This window comes from Brachyhypopomus gauderio, unplaced genomic scaffold, assembly GCF_052324685.1.
Source record: "Brachyhypopomus gauderio isolate BG-103 unplaced genomic scaffold, BGAUD_0.2 sc215, whole genome shotgun sequence".
In the NCBI taxonomy this organism is placed as follows: Eukaryota; Metazoa; Chordata; class Actinopteri; order Gymnotiformes; family Hypopomidae; genus Brachyhypopomus; species Brachyhypopomus gauderio.
Window position 1 is genome coordinate 174323 of NW_027507036.1, and position 15194 is coordinate 189516.

At 45.4% G+C, this 15194-nt stretch overlaps 1 protein-coding gene across 1 annotated transcript; it reads left to right on the forward strand.

Annotated features, from left to right (window-relative positions):
- Nucleotides 1-489: 489 nt before the first annotated feature.
- ttc21b (tetratricopeptide repeat domain 21B) lies at nucleotides 490-15130 on the forward strand. The gene is made up of 29 exons (XM_076995522.1): nucleotides 490-664; nucleotides 837-966; nucleotides 1207-1317; nucleotides 1548-1714; nucleotides 2145-2267; nucleotides 2454-2611; nucleotides 3552-3636; nucleotides 3763-3861; nucleotides 4307-4499; nucleotides 4913-5010; nucleotides 5947-6147; nucleotides 6389-6518; nucleotides 6612-6769; nucleotides 7070-7294; nucleotides 7430-7668; nucleotides 9081-9153; nucleotides 9427-9537; nucleotides 10098-10236; nucleotides 10463-10569; nucleotides 10897-11085; nucleotides 11433-11543; nucleotides 11642-11723; nucleotides 11917-12067; nucleotides 12708-12869; nucleotides 13154-13349; nucleotides 13941-14165; nucleotides 14475-14595; nucleotides 14676-14743; nucleotides 14851-15130. The coding sequence occupies exons 1-29, from the start codon at nucleotides 632-634 to the stop codon at nucleotides 14926-14928; spliced, it is 3963 nt and encodes a 1320-aa protein (XP_076851637.1). The 5' UTR covers nucleotides 490-631; the 3' UTR covers nucleotides 14929-15130.
- The last annotated feature ends 64 nt before the right edge of the window (nucleotides 15131-15194 follow it).

A 15194-nucleotide genomic window follows, 5' to 3' on the forward strand; every position in this document is an offset into this window, starting at 1 on the left:
GGGGGTGTAAAATGGACACAGCGAGAAAAAAAGACGGATTTAAAGTGTGCAGAAACAGTCTAAATAGTCGTTTGAACTAACCTAGTGAAAACCGGGACATTAAATGATTTTTTTTGCCGGGACCGAATATTAAGACGAAGGAAAACTGGGACAAACCGGGACAGCCCGGGAAAACCGGGACAGTGATGTGAAAACCGGGACAGTCCCGGGAAAACCGGGACAGGCGGCAACACTGACCCTAACCCTAACCCTTTCAGTTCAAAAGGTAACGGTAAAGGTAACGCTATCATGAATACGGTGATACTGAAATAATGAAATAAATGTTTTTGTAACTTTGTATAGAATGATATTCTCTGTACAGTATGTGCGACTTTGTTGACTGAGTTACAGAAAACTCAACTGTGAAAGAGAATGCAGTCGTGGCCGAGTCTCTGAGCAATAGCCGGAGTAGAGCGCCATCGTGTGGACTTGAGGAGAATTTTTTATTTAATTCACTTCCTGGTTCTCAGACAAAAATGGCGGTCGTTGTTTGGTTACCAAGACGCTTAGCAACATGGCGAAAAATAAGTAAAAACTGTCTGATACATTAAATTAAGTAACCGAACTATTTTCAACTTGCAAATGCACCGCCATGACTGATGTCCAGGACGAAGAATCAACACTGGTAAGTTTGTCGTTGCTGTATTTCCAGGCAAACTAACTAATCATTCCTTCGGTTTACTGCATCCGTATCCAAATATTCCAATATGCTGTTGTTATTTTGCCGTATTGTAACATCCCCTCACCCAGTTTAGCTATTAGAGTAAACTGAACTTCTAATGTCTTGACATTTTCAGGCCCTTATTATATATTTCTGCCAAGAGAAGTGTTACAATCATGTATTGAACCTTTCAAGTGAAGCCCAACGCAAATTCAGCAATGACCCGGTCTTCATATTCTTCCATGGCTATGGTCTTCTCATGCAGGGTAAATATTCCAGGCAATATCAAGTTAGTGGAGGCAATACAGATTTTAAAAATGCATACAGTGGCATTCATTTTGTCTCTCTATGGAGTTCCAAGTACATACAGTGCTTTCTTGTGTGTATTCTTTTGTGCGTTTTCTTATTTGTGTAGCTGTCATCCATATTTGTGTACCTATCCTCCAGTAACTTATTACAACGTGCAGCTTGCAACGATAATAAAGTCATTATGCATCTCATCTTAGACCATGTGCAAGAGGCCATCAAAGAGTTGGAACAGGTGAAAGACAGGAGAGATGTATCTCTGTGTATCCTGATGGCCCTGGTCTATGCCCAGAAGAAAAGACCTAACCCAGGTATTTAGTGTGCAGTCAGTCGCACTATCATACCATTATATGAGAGATACACTACACAAGGTTTATATTTATTTTTCTCTTCTTTATAGTGTGCTATTTAGGGTAAAGTATAAAATATGCTTTTCTTCTAATTAGGTTCACCTGTCATTTTCTTATGGCATCATGGCTTATGTTTGGATGTGAATGCCTACATCATTTGTAATGTGTATCTCAACATGTGTTGACTCCAGACAGAGACACCATTCAGGAGCTAGATGCCAGGGTGAAGGAGGATCGTAAGAGTGCTAACCCCAACGCCCTGTACTACGCCGGGTTATTCCTCTGGCTCCTGGGCCGCAATGATAAAGCCAGAGATTATGTGGACAGGATGATCAAAATATCTAGTGGCTCCTCAGAGGTAACATTCATATAGAATAATTCATTTTAGTCCTTGTAATAGCGATTTATTATTATTTTATCAGTTTAATTAATTGATAATTAGCTATCACAAAATAACAATGTTAATGTAGTAAATTAAAAGATTATTATCACAAAAACAGATTAACACACTTAATTTTGACCTACCATACTGGTATGTTGTTTTTTAGTGCACAGGCCACTGTGAAGTCATTCATTATTTAAGATTTGTTGTAGCTAGATTTCAAAGTTCTATTTTGGTTTTTCCCCACAAAGAGGCTTGTCATTTTCTAAACTAAGGTTACTATGGTTTGGATTTATGATTAGCAAAAATTTATATTGTAAATCCAACATAACCGAGAATATTTATGGGAATTATGTTTTTGTCTATGGCTTTGCTTTTCCAAAAATCTGCCATGTGTGGTTTTCAGGGGATTCTACTAAAAGGGTGGATAGATCTGACATCTGGTAAAGATGCATATGCCAAGAAATCTGGGAAATACTTTGATGAGGCCCTGAAGGACAAAATCAGTATTTTTGCTCTGATGGGAAAGGTAGTACAAGCTTCCCTTGTATTGGACAATTTCTGTTCTATTCACACACACACACACACATATATATAAATGTACAGAAAGTCTTATGAATGCTGAATTTCAACCTTGCAAACCATTTCAGTTTGCAGTAGGTCTGACCATAGCTGAAGTCCAGCTGAATCTTAGCTGCATCCCCCTTTCTTCCAGGTCCAGTATTATGAGTTCCGTCAGAATTACTCTGGTGCTTTAGAGACAGTGAACCAGGTCATTGTCAGTTACCCTTCCTTCATCCCTGCTCTGGTGAAGAAGATGAAGCTCTTGCTGAATCTACAGGACTGGGAACAGGCGGTAGATGCTGCTCAGAGGTATCACTTCTTACACAGCTGCGTTTGCCTCTGATCTCTGATCAGCAGTCATTTACAGAGCCTTTTATTTTAACAGCTTTGTTCTGTCATTGTCAGTTCAGACTTAGTGAGCCAGATTTGTGCTCCTGATTTTTAAACCGATAAATAGAGCTACAGGAAAAGTCACTAGAGCAGGGTGAGCCCCTCTGAGTCAGGCTGTGTTCAAGTGTAAATGAAAATCAAATGTGGTGCCAAAGATCCATGCTAAGAGACCGGGTCATTGTTCTTCTCTCCCTTGCATTTTGGATGAGGGCCAGTGGCGGGCAGAATCAAAAGGCCCTTTGAGGCTGAGGGCTAAAGCCACACATATCCCAGGGTGCACTGCTGTAGGGTGTGTGTGTGTTTGAGAGAGTGAGAGGAGAAAGACCATTCACTCTGTGGGAGCTGGTCTAGGATTTGGTAGTGGCACTGTGGTTCCTGCTGGGACTGAGGTCTGAGTGAAAGGAAATAAACGCACACACGCACACATACACACACACACACACACACACACCTTTGAACTCCTATTGCTATGAGAATCATCTTCTGAATGGAGCCTTCTTGGCTGGTTGTGCTTGGGTTGTGGTGGGCATCGTGGCTTGCATAGAAAGGTCTTTGAGGCACTTTTATGTGAATGGTTTAACATAAAACCAGCAGAAACACTAAATATCAATTTGTACTGATTGTTTTTTGTCACGTACATTGCAATGCAATTCTTGGTGTTCCTAGAAAAAATACCTCCTTCGTGAATATAGTTATGTTCAAAAATGTTCTGGTCACTGGGGCAGCAGTGGGTTTTCATCTCACACCCCACATGTATATGTCACAGATAAACATTGGTGCTTGATGGCATTGATGCTGGCGTGTGTATCTGCTTCGAGATCCATCTTCCATTTTCCCTTCACTCTCTCTCTCCTCTCAGGCTTCTTCAGAGAGACAGAACCAATCTGGAGGCACTGCGAATGCTGGTGCTACACTCTCTCTGCAGAGAGGGGGACATCGAGGAGGTCTGACAGCTTCTCTCTCACTTAAAGTCCATGCTGTTTTATTTATTTTTTGTTTTTCAGACAAAGTGATGCTAAAATGTTAAGTGTTCATTTGTCCATTGACTTGCTCTGTGTTCATTTACACAGTCAGTGAAGCAGCTATTGAACCTTATCAGCAACCTGGACATCCAAGAGCCCAACAACCCAGAGCTCCTTTATGGAATGTCATTAGCTTTTACTCGAGTGGTAAGGCCCAAATGCAAGTAATTAGCCACTAACAACTGACGGTTCAAACGACATGCTCGTTAATGATTTACATAAAATGTCCTGCTTTAAAAATGAACAGTCTGGATATTAACACCAGATTCCACCTACAGCGTTTGAACTGAGGTTCTAAATCAGAATCCAAACCTGGGATTTTGTAACTACTGTAGATCATTAATATATTCCATCTTGCCTGTACCTAAAATTCAGGAGTGACAATACAATAATGAATGAACAATTCACTCCTGATTACAGAAGCCCGGAATAGGAATTGGATTTGAAGTCTGGAATTAAGCCTCTGTCCTAAATAAAGAACGTTATGTGCAGTGAAGCACAGCCTGTCTGGAAGACCTTATGTTCTCCACTCAGTAGAACAGGTGTGTTCCATCACTTGTGCTCCCTGCTGATGACACTCCCACACTTTCAGTGTGGCAGATCGGAGAAGGTGTTGCAACACACCCATGCGCTGGTGGAGCGGGCGTTTTCACGGGCGTCGGGCAGCGCCGAGATGGCCACCGAGCTGGGCTACCAGCTGCGCCTGCAGGGCCGGACCAAGGAGGCCATGAAGTGGTACAAGACGGCCATGGCGCTGGATGAGAGCAGCGTCTCGGCTCTGATAGGTGAGCACCAACAAGGAAGGAAGGTGGTTGTTGCATATTTATGGGGAGGAGCAACATAATGCTGGAATTGTAAACAAAAAAATGAGGCAGAGGAAAAGCTTACGATATTATCAACATTAGTTGATCCCTGCTTTTGCATGTAAGCAACCCAAGGAGTCCCCCACCGACACGTAAGCGTCCAGACATTGACTCACTCCGCTTGATTGGCCATATAGCGTTTTAGAACATTGGATGAATACCTGTCATAACTGCACATGCCAAAAAATCCACCGGCCTGCTGACAGAGTGAACAACAGACCTGCAATTTGGTCCGCTGGCAAGCGTTGAGTGGCTTATTTCATCAGAGCATGTTCCTCATGGTGTCCAGCGTGTCTTGGCTTTCCATGTGTGTTGAAGACGTCTGTCTCCTGCAGGGATTATTCAGTGCCAGCTGAGTGAGGGTCACCTGCAGGGGGCAGAAGAACAGCTGGAGTTCCTCACGGAGATACAGCAGTCCATCGGCAAGTCAGCGGTGAGTGAGCAGACACCTCGCCAAACCAACCCGCAATTCACCAAACATGAGTTCTCCTCTGGTGAATTTGGTTTTTTTTTGGTCTGTTTAAAGTTTTCAAACATGCAGTTTCAGAGTGTTGGAAATGTTGCAAGCCATATAATCACAGACTCAGATCTTGCTTTGCCAAGACTCAAGGCAGGAACTAGATGCTTGAGTCAGTCGGTGCTTATAAACATCATATTCTCTAACTTCTCGGAAGGTCCTGGCAGAACACTGAAAGTTTCTTCAGATACCATCTAGTAATAGATTTGAAGACGTCCCTTAGATGGATAGATGAACAGATAGGGGAGATAACAGATCAGTCAGTCACTCAGACAAATATATAATTACACATATAATGAAAGCGAAGGATTATTCAGAATTATAATACACATCAAATCACCTTGACTATTATACAGAACAATAAGCAGGAACACTGAAAACCTTCACAGACATTCCTCAGATATTAGTCTGTCGCATGTGTCATCTTCCTTACGGTAAAGCTAAATCTCACAAGTCCTGCAGTGAGTAATACACACTCATGCAATGATTTCACCATTCCCTTTTAAATCCTCTCGAATCATTCAGAGACAGCAGTGATTCTTTGATGCAGCCATTCACGTTTTGTTTATATATGGATTCGTCAACCGTGTGAGGTTCGTCTTAATGACGTCTGTTTGACGCAGTGTGTGCTCAGCTGTACCGAACACACAGCTTACGCACACTGTAGTGGAAATGTCCGGCTACAAGAAAAGCATTTGGGTTTCTATCAGTCATGGTGTAACGTGTGTGTGTGTGTGTGTGTGTGTGTGTGTGTGTGTGTGTGTGTGTGTGTGTGTGTGTGTGTGTGTGTGTGTGTGTGTGTGTGTGTGTGAGTGTGAGTGATAAACCTGACGGTCTGTGTGTCTATTTAAGGAGCTGATGTATTTGCGGGCCTTGCTGGCTGTTAAGAAACGGAAGTCCCAGGACGAAGTGACCAGTCTGCTCAACGACACGGTGGAAACACACTTCTCCACCCTCCATGGTCTGCCGCTCAGTGTCGAATACTATGAGAAGCTCAACCCGGATTTCTTGCTGGAAATTGCCAAGGAGTATCTGGCGCTCTGTCCTGCCAAGGTCTTTGTTAAAAAAAAATAAATGCTGTATGTTGGTTACTTTCCATGTAAGTTAAAGCCCTAATGGGAGCTTATGTGCCAGGTATCAACCTAAACACATTAGCAAACGATCCCTTACAGTGGCAAACGAGCACCTTGCCAGTTGATGGTTTTTGTAGCACTCTGTAGCTTTACTGGATCCTGTGTGGCTGTTTCCATTTCTGCCTGTGGTGCTCTACACCCTGGGTGTCTTGTTCCCTCAGCCAGTGTCCCCAGGCCAGGCCCCCACTCCTCAGCTGCAGCACTGTGCCTCAGTGCTGGACACTGTGGTCAAGATTGTCCCTGGACTCCCCCAGGCTGTCTTCCTAATGGCCAAAGTCAGGTTCCTGTCAGGTGACTGTTTCACAAAGACTCCCGAGACATATCCTATCTCATACAAATTTTTTTTGCCTGTTTTGTTAACTTTACGCATGCATCGCCTCTTAGGTGACATAGAGGCAGCTCAGGGCAGTCTGCAGCACTGTTTGGATCAGAACCCGTCCTTTGCAGATGCTCACCTGCTCATGGCCCAGATCCATCTCCTGCAGGGCAACTTCAGACTCTCCACCCAGTCTCTGGAACTCTGCCTCAGCCACAACTTTGAGGTGAGACCCTCTCAAAGGGCCGTGACATACACCGGCACTTTAGCTATGAGCGAGTCCGGTTTTCAAGATGGATGCAGTTCGCTCAGGGATGGGCATGCTCCCTCGTGTTACCTTGGTAACACAGGTCCATTTCTAGGAAAAGCGATTAAAAGAACCATTTGCTGTACTGCATGCTCGAGCTCCCCTTTCGTTCCTCCTGACATGGTTGGTTCTCACAGATCCATCTGTCCTGCTTACTCTGTCTCTCTGCGTCTCCCCTGTCTCTCCATGTCTCCCTCTCTCCCTTGGTGTGCTGGTCAGGTGAGGGAGCACCCACTGTACCACCTGATCAAAGCGCAGGCCCAAAGGAAGATGGGTGAGCTTCAGGAGGCCATTCAGACCCTACAGCTGGCCATGGGTCTTCCCGGCGTGAGGAGGGCCGGCTCCTCTTCCAAAAGCAAGGCCAGGAGATCAGAGCTCACGCCGGCGGACTGCGTGTCCGTCTACCTGGAGCTGGCTGAAGCGCTGTGGCTCAATGGAGAGCAGGTAATGTTGGAGCACACATAGGGCAGCATTGGAGCTTCAGAACATAAAGGATGAATATGAGAAGCACGCGTAAGATGCGTCAGTGCTGACCCAACGTTCTTGTGCTCTGGTGGCCCCAAATGCCGGCGGCCACAGCATGAGGCAGCTAAGGTGATGCAGGACGCCATCAATGAGTTCATGGGCAGCCCGGAGGAGCTCCGAGTCACCATCGCTAACGCCGACCTGGCGCTGCTGCGGGGCGACACCGAGCTTGCACTGAGCATGCTCAGAAACGTCACGCAGGAGCAGCCCTACTACGTGCAGGCCAAAGAGAAAATGGCAGACATCTACCTGAACCACAGGAAGGAGAAACGCCTGTATGTCAGCTGCTACAGGTGAGGGAAAATATTTCCAAAGTTTTTTTATTTGTTGATCTGTTTGCTGACTCTTTGGTCTGGTAGTTGGGGCACACGTTCACCATTTGCAGGCTTTGGGTTTGAGACTGGGGTATGGTTACTGCCCTCGTCCTCGTCACAGCCTCTATTCCTCCGTCACCACTGGGACAACCTTGATCTTAATCTTCCACATTCCATTTCTTTTTCACTCCCTGGTATTTTTCATCTTCTCTTATTCCATCATTTAATTGCATCCATCACTTGCCGTTGCCACATCTATTACCACTGCTGTTTTCTGCATCTTCTTTAATATCACTACGTCTAGACGGTTTGCCTCTATTTGTCTGGATCTGGAGGTTCCACAAGATTTTGGCCTTGATGCTCTCCCCTGTTGATGGCTCTTCGCACTTGGACTTAGGGGTGTCCAGCCCTTGCATATGTTCCTGTATATGGTCTCTGTATCTTGTATCCTTTTACTAGGCACTGGATTATCTCAGTTCTTCCTTTGCAGCATCTTGGGTCTTCTCTAGTGTGATGCATCCTTGCTTTGATTAACCTAATGCCTACTGTTTGGTCTTGTGCCATCATTAGTGCTCCTGTCCTTCAGAATGATGTCAAACACCTCAGGTTCACCGTCTTGGTGGCGTGCCCAGTAGGGAGTGAGTTTTCCAGTCTCGATTTTTGCAGCTTCCAGTTCTTCTCTAGGACCAGCTCAGTGTTCCTGCTCATTGTCTGATGACTGGCCAGGCGTGTGTGTTTATGACTCCATTCTTATTTTATCCATTCATCTGATTTTTGAGGACCAGTATGGAGGCTCTTCGATTTTGCCTTCCTTCCTGTTTGTGCCTTGTGGTTCCCGTGTAATCAGGGAGTCCCCAGAAATTTGCAGCTATCATCTAGATCTTTAAATGGTTTTATGGTACTTCTCTATCACATATGGCCTGTGCTCTTGCTGTACATCCTGGTCAGGTGCATCAGTGAGTCAGTGTCCCTTTCCATCTTGGCATACAGCTTGATGTCATTCATGTACAGGAGGCTGATAGTAGCTCTGAGGAGAAGACTCGGGCGTTTGCATCTCAGCAGTGCACCTCCTTGATTCCACACATGATCACCTGGGCATACACACCCCGGCTGTTGCTCCGCTGCAGTACGGCCCATTCACCATTTGCCCTTTATCTGCTTTTCAGTCAGCTCACAACATTGCTTGTTTGTGGCTTTTTTTTCCATGGAGAATGCTCGCACACAAAAAATACACACAAAATGTCAAACATAAAATGTAACAAGAGCATTTTGCTATGTGGCAGGTTAGGTATTGTGGAAATGTTTGGACTGTACACACACATGCCTGCGTATGCACATACACACACACACTCTGCATGCACACATTTCTAAAAAGCTTTTTTTTTTCTTAGGGAATTGGTGGAAAAGATGCCCAGCTCACATACCTACCTCCTATTAGGGGACGCCTACATGAACATTCAAGAGGTTGGTATAATATATTAAATTACATATAACACAGACTTTTATTTTATTATATTTTTACTTGTCAGGAAACCAAATATTTGAGTTGAGTTGAGCCCCACTTATGGAAAGGTTATGAGACATTTGCCCGTAGCCATTGTATAAATATTTGCTCTGTAGTAAACATAGTGACTCTCTTTTCTTAAAAGGAATAGCTCAGTTAGAAATGTCTCGTCTCAAAACCAAGAGCCTTTTTTTTGCTGTTACTGAGCTCATGAAGTCCTGGCTTCCTCACAGCCTGAGATGGCCATTGAGGTTTACGAGCAGGCTTTGAAGAGGACGCCTAAAGATGGCGCTGTAGCAAGTAAGATCGGCAAGGCCCTCGTGAAGACCCACAACTACACTAAGGTGAGGTGAGCGCTGGAGGAGATGACGCTAGCTCCCATAACATCTCCTGGAGCGTGTACACAAACGTTCTGCAAACTGCTTCCACTGAACAGACCAAAGGTTTATCTTCGTCATGTAGATCCTTGTCATTCCTCGTGAGGATATAATCAATACGGTCAATGACGTTTCCTACGTCTGAACTCTCGCTCGAAGAGGTGTAAAAAAAAAAAGCTAAGCACACAATATAGAAGAACTGAGGGGGTCTGTGGCCAATATGGCATCAAATGACCTTCAAGTGCAAGTAACACGACTCGCTATCAGTAGTTGTAGAACACTTTATCTGAACATTTGGGTTGCTCCACCATGTGGGAGGGCACATATCACCCTCGGAATTAAATCTGAAAATAAAGAAACGAGCCAGCCCTTTCAGGAAGCAAGATGTTGATTTTGGCACCTGTCTGATGCCTGTAGCAATGAGAACGTGCAGGCACCCAAAATTTCTCTCTCTCTCTCTCTCTCTCTCTCTCTCTCTCTCTCTCTCTCTCTCTCTCTCCCTCCCTCCCTCCCTCCCCCCTGTTCAGGCCATAAACTACTATGAGGCGGCCCTGAAGAGCGGCCAGCAGAGTTTCCTGCGCTACGACCTGGCCGAGCTCCTCCTGAAGCTGGGGCGGTACGAGAGCTGTCAGGCTGTCCTCCTCAATGCACTGGCACACGACCCTGGTGAGAGCCCACCATCACCACAGTCGGGCCTGACACTCGCACACTTCGCACGGGCTGCAGTCACGCCGCCGTAACCCTGTGTGGAGCTGTTAATTGTTGCAACATCCGTCCACGTAGCCGTTAGTAGCAGGTTTTCTGGGGTGGTGGGGGGAAGGGGGGCGTACGGCAGCTGTCTCTGGTGTGTGCTGGGAGTAATGGTCTGTTACTCTTACGTGGTGTGTTTTAGTGAACGACCTGCACTGGCTGATGGAGGACTGCCGTTACCTGGTCCTGCTGGCCAAGATTCAGAGCAACATGAATAAAGACGATGAGGCACTGCTGTCCTTACACCGTGTGAGTCTCCTGATTTCCAGTATACTCCAAATGCTTGGAGATTCATATCATTATTTACTTGACTGGTGTGAAAACTCACGCCGGGCAGTGCTGCCGGATTCACACGCTGTGAACACGTCTGTAAACTCAGACTGGATCCTGATTTGGACCGTTTCAAATTTTTATTGACTGCATTCCCCAGAAGGTCCTCTGTGTGCCTTGTCATTTGGTTCATAGCCAGCTGAAGTGTGTGTGTGTGTGTGTGTGTGTGTGTGTGTGTGTGTGTGTGTGTGTGTGTGTGTGTGTGTGTGTGTGTGTGTGTGTGTGTGTACGTGTACCCACCCCCAGGCGCGAGATGTCCAGGCGAAGGTGCTGAAACGTGTCCAGCTGGAGCAGCCTGATGCCGTGCCCGCCCAGAAACAGCTCGCAGCCGACATCTGCGCCGAGATCGCCAAACACTGCAGCAGCCAGCGCGGCTATGAGCGCGCCGTCAAGTTCTACAAAGAGGCGCTTGTGTACAGCGAGAGTGACGGCAAGGTAGACATGGCAGGATTGGGCCCCCATGCATCCCGTGGCCCTATGACCTGCCTCTTAGCCTGGGTCTTCTGTGGAGCCTAAAGCAGTCCATGTTGTGTAATTAGTTAACATGAAAGGATTTAAAGATTTAAACAAACTGCTTCCATTTAATATGTTGTCATTTGCCATTATCCTGCTCTATTTACGTATATTTATGTTATTCCCTTGCACAGGAATCGAATCAATTTGGGAAGATATTTTTGTATAAAGATCTTGAGATGCTTTTGCTAAATAAAGCTAAGCTTGGCGAAGCTTTACGCTGAACTTCCTTCTTTACAACGAACCCGTTCTTTCGTTATGCAAACCAGGTGATGTTGGAACTGGCCCAGCTGTATCTAACTCTAGATGACGTAGACGCCTGCCAACAGCAGTGTAGCGTCATACTGAAGAACGACCCGATCAATGAAGCTGCTACGCTGGTGAGCGCCTGCACTGCGCGTTTCTTATCAGCACCAGCCACTAGACACATTTCTCCCGCGAACACCGGCACCTCTGTGCTTCTGCTCTTTGTCTGCAGATGATGGCGGATCTGATGTTCAGGAAGCAGGACTATGAGCAGGCTGTCTTCCATTTCCAACAGTTGCTGGAGAGGAAGCCAGGTGTGACCGCCTCCGCCTCCCATTCCAAACATCCACCCCTTTCCAGCCTTTCGTCACCACCGCCCAGATCTCCAATGAAGCAATGATAATCAGGACATGTATAGAGAAAGCTGAGACGTTGGCACAAACGCAGAGCTCTGGGCTGGTTCGCAATGACTTTCCGCTAATGCCTTTTCCATGTGTCCTGTCTCAGACAACTACCCGACACTGTCGCGGCTAATCGACATGCTGCGACGGGCAGGCAAACTGGAAGAGGTGCCCAAGTTCCTGGAGATGGCTGAGAAACACTTGCCTAGGGCCAAGTTTGAGCCCGGATACAATTACTGCAAGGGCCTTTACCTATGGTAAGAAGACCACGTGGAACTCATTGAAGCAGATCAATGTTGACCATCAACAGTGTTATGCTCTGAGCGGCTGGTGCGGCTACCGCGGTTTCGGGTCGTTTTACTTCTCACCCATTTTAATTATCTTCAGTTGGCTGTCCAAAGTCTTGCACGGTGTACCACAAGACTTCCACTGGTTGCTCAAGTGTCTTTGGGGTTCTTCTGCAATCAGTTTTCAAGCCTTTGGCCATACAGCATAGGGGAATGTTTCATGGATGGAGATGGTATCCAGAACGCCTCAGAGAGGTCTTGGGAACACTGCCCTTGCTGTCAAAGGGCGACTGTCTCTGTCACATTGTTTGAAATGATATCCCCAATGAAAATGTTTCTTAGTGTAACGCTAATGGGACAGGCCGCTACATAAACAGAGAGGCCTTCAAGTTGTCTTCATGTTGGAGCTGCAGATGAAGCCACACAAAATCATTAAAGATGTTGTTGATCATGGTATTACATAGTGAGGCGTTTTGTTCCATTATAATTGTCACATGATGAGTTGCATTTTTTTTAATCAGACCTTTATTGGTTATGGTTTAAAGATTCTAAGAGTGAAACCCAAGAGTTACCAAAAGAATGACTACACATGTCCTTGTGTCTGTGACAGGTACACTGGGGAACCTAACGAAGGCTTACGTCATTTCAATAAGGCTCGTAAGGACAACGACTGGGGTCAGAATGCAGTGTATAACATGATTGAGATTTGCCTGAACCCAGACAATGAGACTATGGGGGGAGAGGTGTTCGAGAACCTGGATGGAGACATGGGGTAAGTTGCTAAGCAGAAGGGACAGTCCAGGATTACAGTACAAGACAAGCATAACACAGTCACTACTGCCCCAAGAGCAGTGAAACGGGCTTAGCATTATGGAGACCATTTACACCACAGCAATGCTTAGGCAATCAAACAAAAAGTGCCTTGCTCAGCCACTCTGAGAACCCAAGGTGCTCTGAATGTTAAAAATGGTCAGCATCACTCTAATCGAACAGATGTCCAAACACATAGCGGACATATAAAGTGCTAATCCCTGGATTTCTTCCTGGCACCGTTAGGAACTCCACGGAGAAGCAGGAGTCGGAGCAGCTGGCAGTGCGGACGGCCGAGAAGCTCCTGAAGGAGCTGAAGCCCCAGACGGGTCAGGGACACATCCAGCTGCGGGTCCTGGAGAACTACTGCTGCCTGGCCACCAAGCAGAAGCCCAGCGTGGAGAAAGCCCTCGCTGCCTTCACAGACATCGCAAACAATGAGGTGCGTAAAGCAGACACACGAACACAAACACCCACCCACACCCGTGGGTGGACGCTTCTGTACACAGAAATCTTAGTGCAAACACAGAATAAAGTCCTGAGGCTTAACGTACATTGGTCTTTTCTCTTTCTGAAAGAAGATACTAACAGTATAATAGTTTGGGTTGTTTACAATCTGTTTTAAATCTAAATGTAATGTTGGCTTTGCATTGAAAGATAATTGAAGTAGTACAAGCCAATTACATACATAAGTTGTGTTATTGCAAGTCTTGGCAGCAGCATGCTTTTTAAAACTCTTTAGGCAGTTCTGAATTAGAGGTAATAGGAAGCAAGGACTATACATTCTTCAGTCTTATTCAACCTCTTCCTTCCTGACCTTACACTGATGGATGTTTTCATATCGAAAATGGTGTGTTTAGTTTAGTCCATTTTTGAATTATTAATATACACGGTCACATTATATATTTCCATTCAGCAGAAATAATTCTGCTGCAGATTTCCAGTTTTGATTTTGTCTGATTTCCCGTGAAGCCCGAGTCCTAACAGAACATTACCAGAGCTGTAACTCGGGCCTTGCTCTCGCACCCTGCAGAAAGATCACGTCCCCGCGCTGCTGGCCACCGCCACAGCCTACATGATCCTCAAGCAGACGCCACGCGCCAGGAACCAGCTGAAGCGCGTTGCCAAGATGAACTGGAACATCGTGGACGCGGACGAGTTTGAGAAGAGCTGGCTGCTCCTGGCAGACATCTACATCCAGTCCGGCAAATACGACATGGCGGGGGAGCTCCTCAGACGCTGCCTGCGCCACAACAAGGTCTGTTTCACCTCCGCGGAAACCGTCCTGTCTGGACCCGGCCGGCCGATTCTCTGCTCAGACCAGCAGGGACCCCTCCCGCTGCCCTGTGTACTTCAGGACTTTCTGTGGAGAAATAGTTCTGTTTGGTTTTACAGATCTCTTGTGATTGTGGTCATTTCTGAAAAAAGTGCAAATTGAATGTCGCCTATTTTATTAGACGTTGAAAGTTTCTGAACATTTTTTAATATATCAGAAGAAATTTTTGGATAATTCTACCGCAAGACTTTGATTCTGGTCAGTATGTGTCTGTTTATCTTTCTTTTTTAGTCTTGCTGCAAGGCATATGAATACATGGGGTATATAATGGAGAAGGAGCAGGCATTTAGAGATGCAGCTTTGAACTATGAACTGGCCTGGAAATACGGCAGTCAGACCAACCCAACCATTGGTATGCTTTAAGCTAGCCCAGTTTCCATTCTTTCTGGTGTTAAATTGGGCTTCATTGATATCGCAGTATGTATGTTACAGGGTACAAGCTTGCATTCAACTATCTGAAGGCAAAGAGATTTGTGGATGCTATTGATGTCTGTCACAAGGTAGGTAAAACAATCACCGGTTATTTCTTCTTCAGTATTTGCTCAAGACAAAATGTAATATTTGAATATTATAATTATCCTGACTTTAATGTATTTCTTTGCTTCAGGTCCTGGATGCACACCCAAACTACCCAAGGATAAGAAAAGACATCTTGGACAAAGCAAGAGCAGCTTTGAGATCATAAGTGTGTGTGTGTGTGTGTGTGTGTGTGTGTGTACACGTGCTTATTATGTATGTGTTAATATTTGAAAAATTGTGTTACATTTCTTTAAGTAAGTCATTTAAGTTTGTTTTAATAATTTGGTCTGACTGCCATTTCACAATTAAACTCTGGAACAATGTCTGATTTTTCGATGTCTGAATAAATATGCTGTCTGAAAAGATAATTGTTATATATTTTAAGTGCTTTGTCCGTAACGTTATGTCTGTTCTGCTAACAAGGCTTTATAG

Bases quoted from the DNA above. Each gene is read 5' to 3' on its own strand.
- ttc21b (XM_076995522.1), top strand. From the start codon at position 632: ATGACTGATGTCCAGGACGAAGAATCAACACTG. The intron at 4,500-4,912 runs GTGAGCACCAAC...TGTCTCCTGCAG, and splicing joins CAGCGTCTCGGCTCTGATAG to GGATTATTCAGTGCCAGCTG. The intron at 11,086-11,432 runs GTAGACATGGCA...TATGCAAACCAG, and splicing joins ACAGCGAGAGTGACGGCAAG to GTGATGTTGGAACTGGCCCA.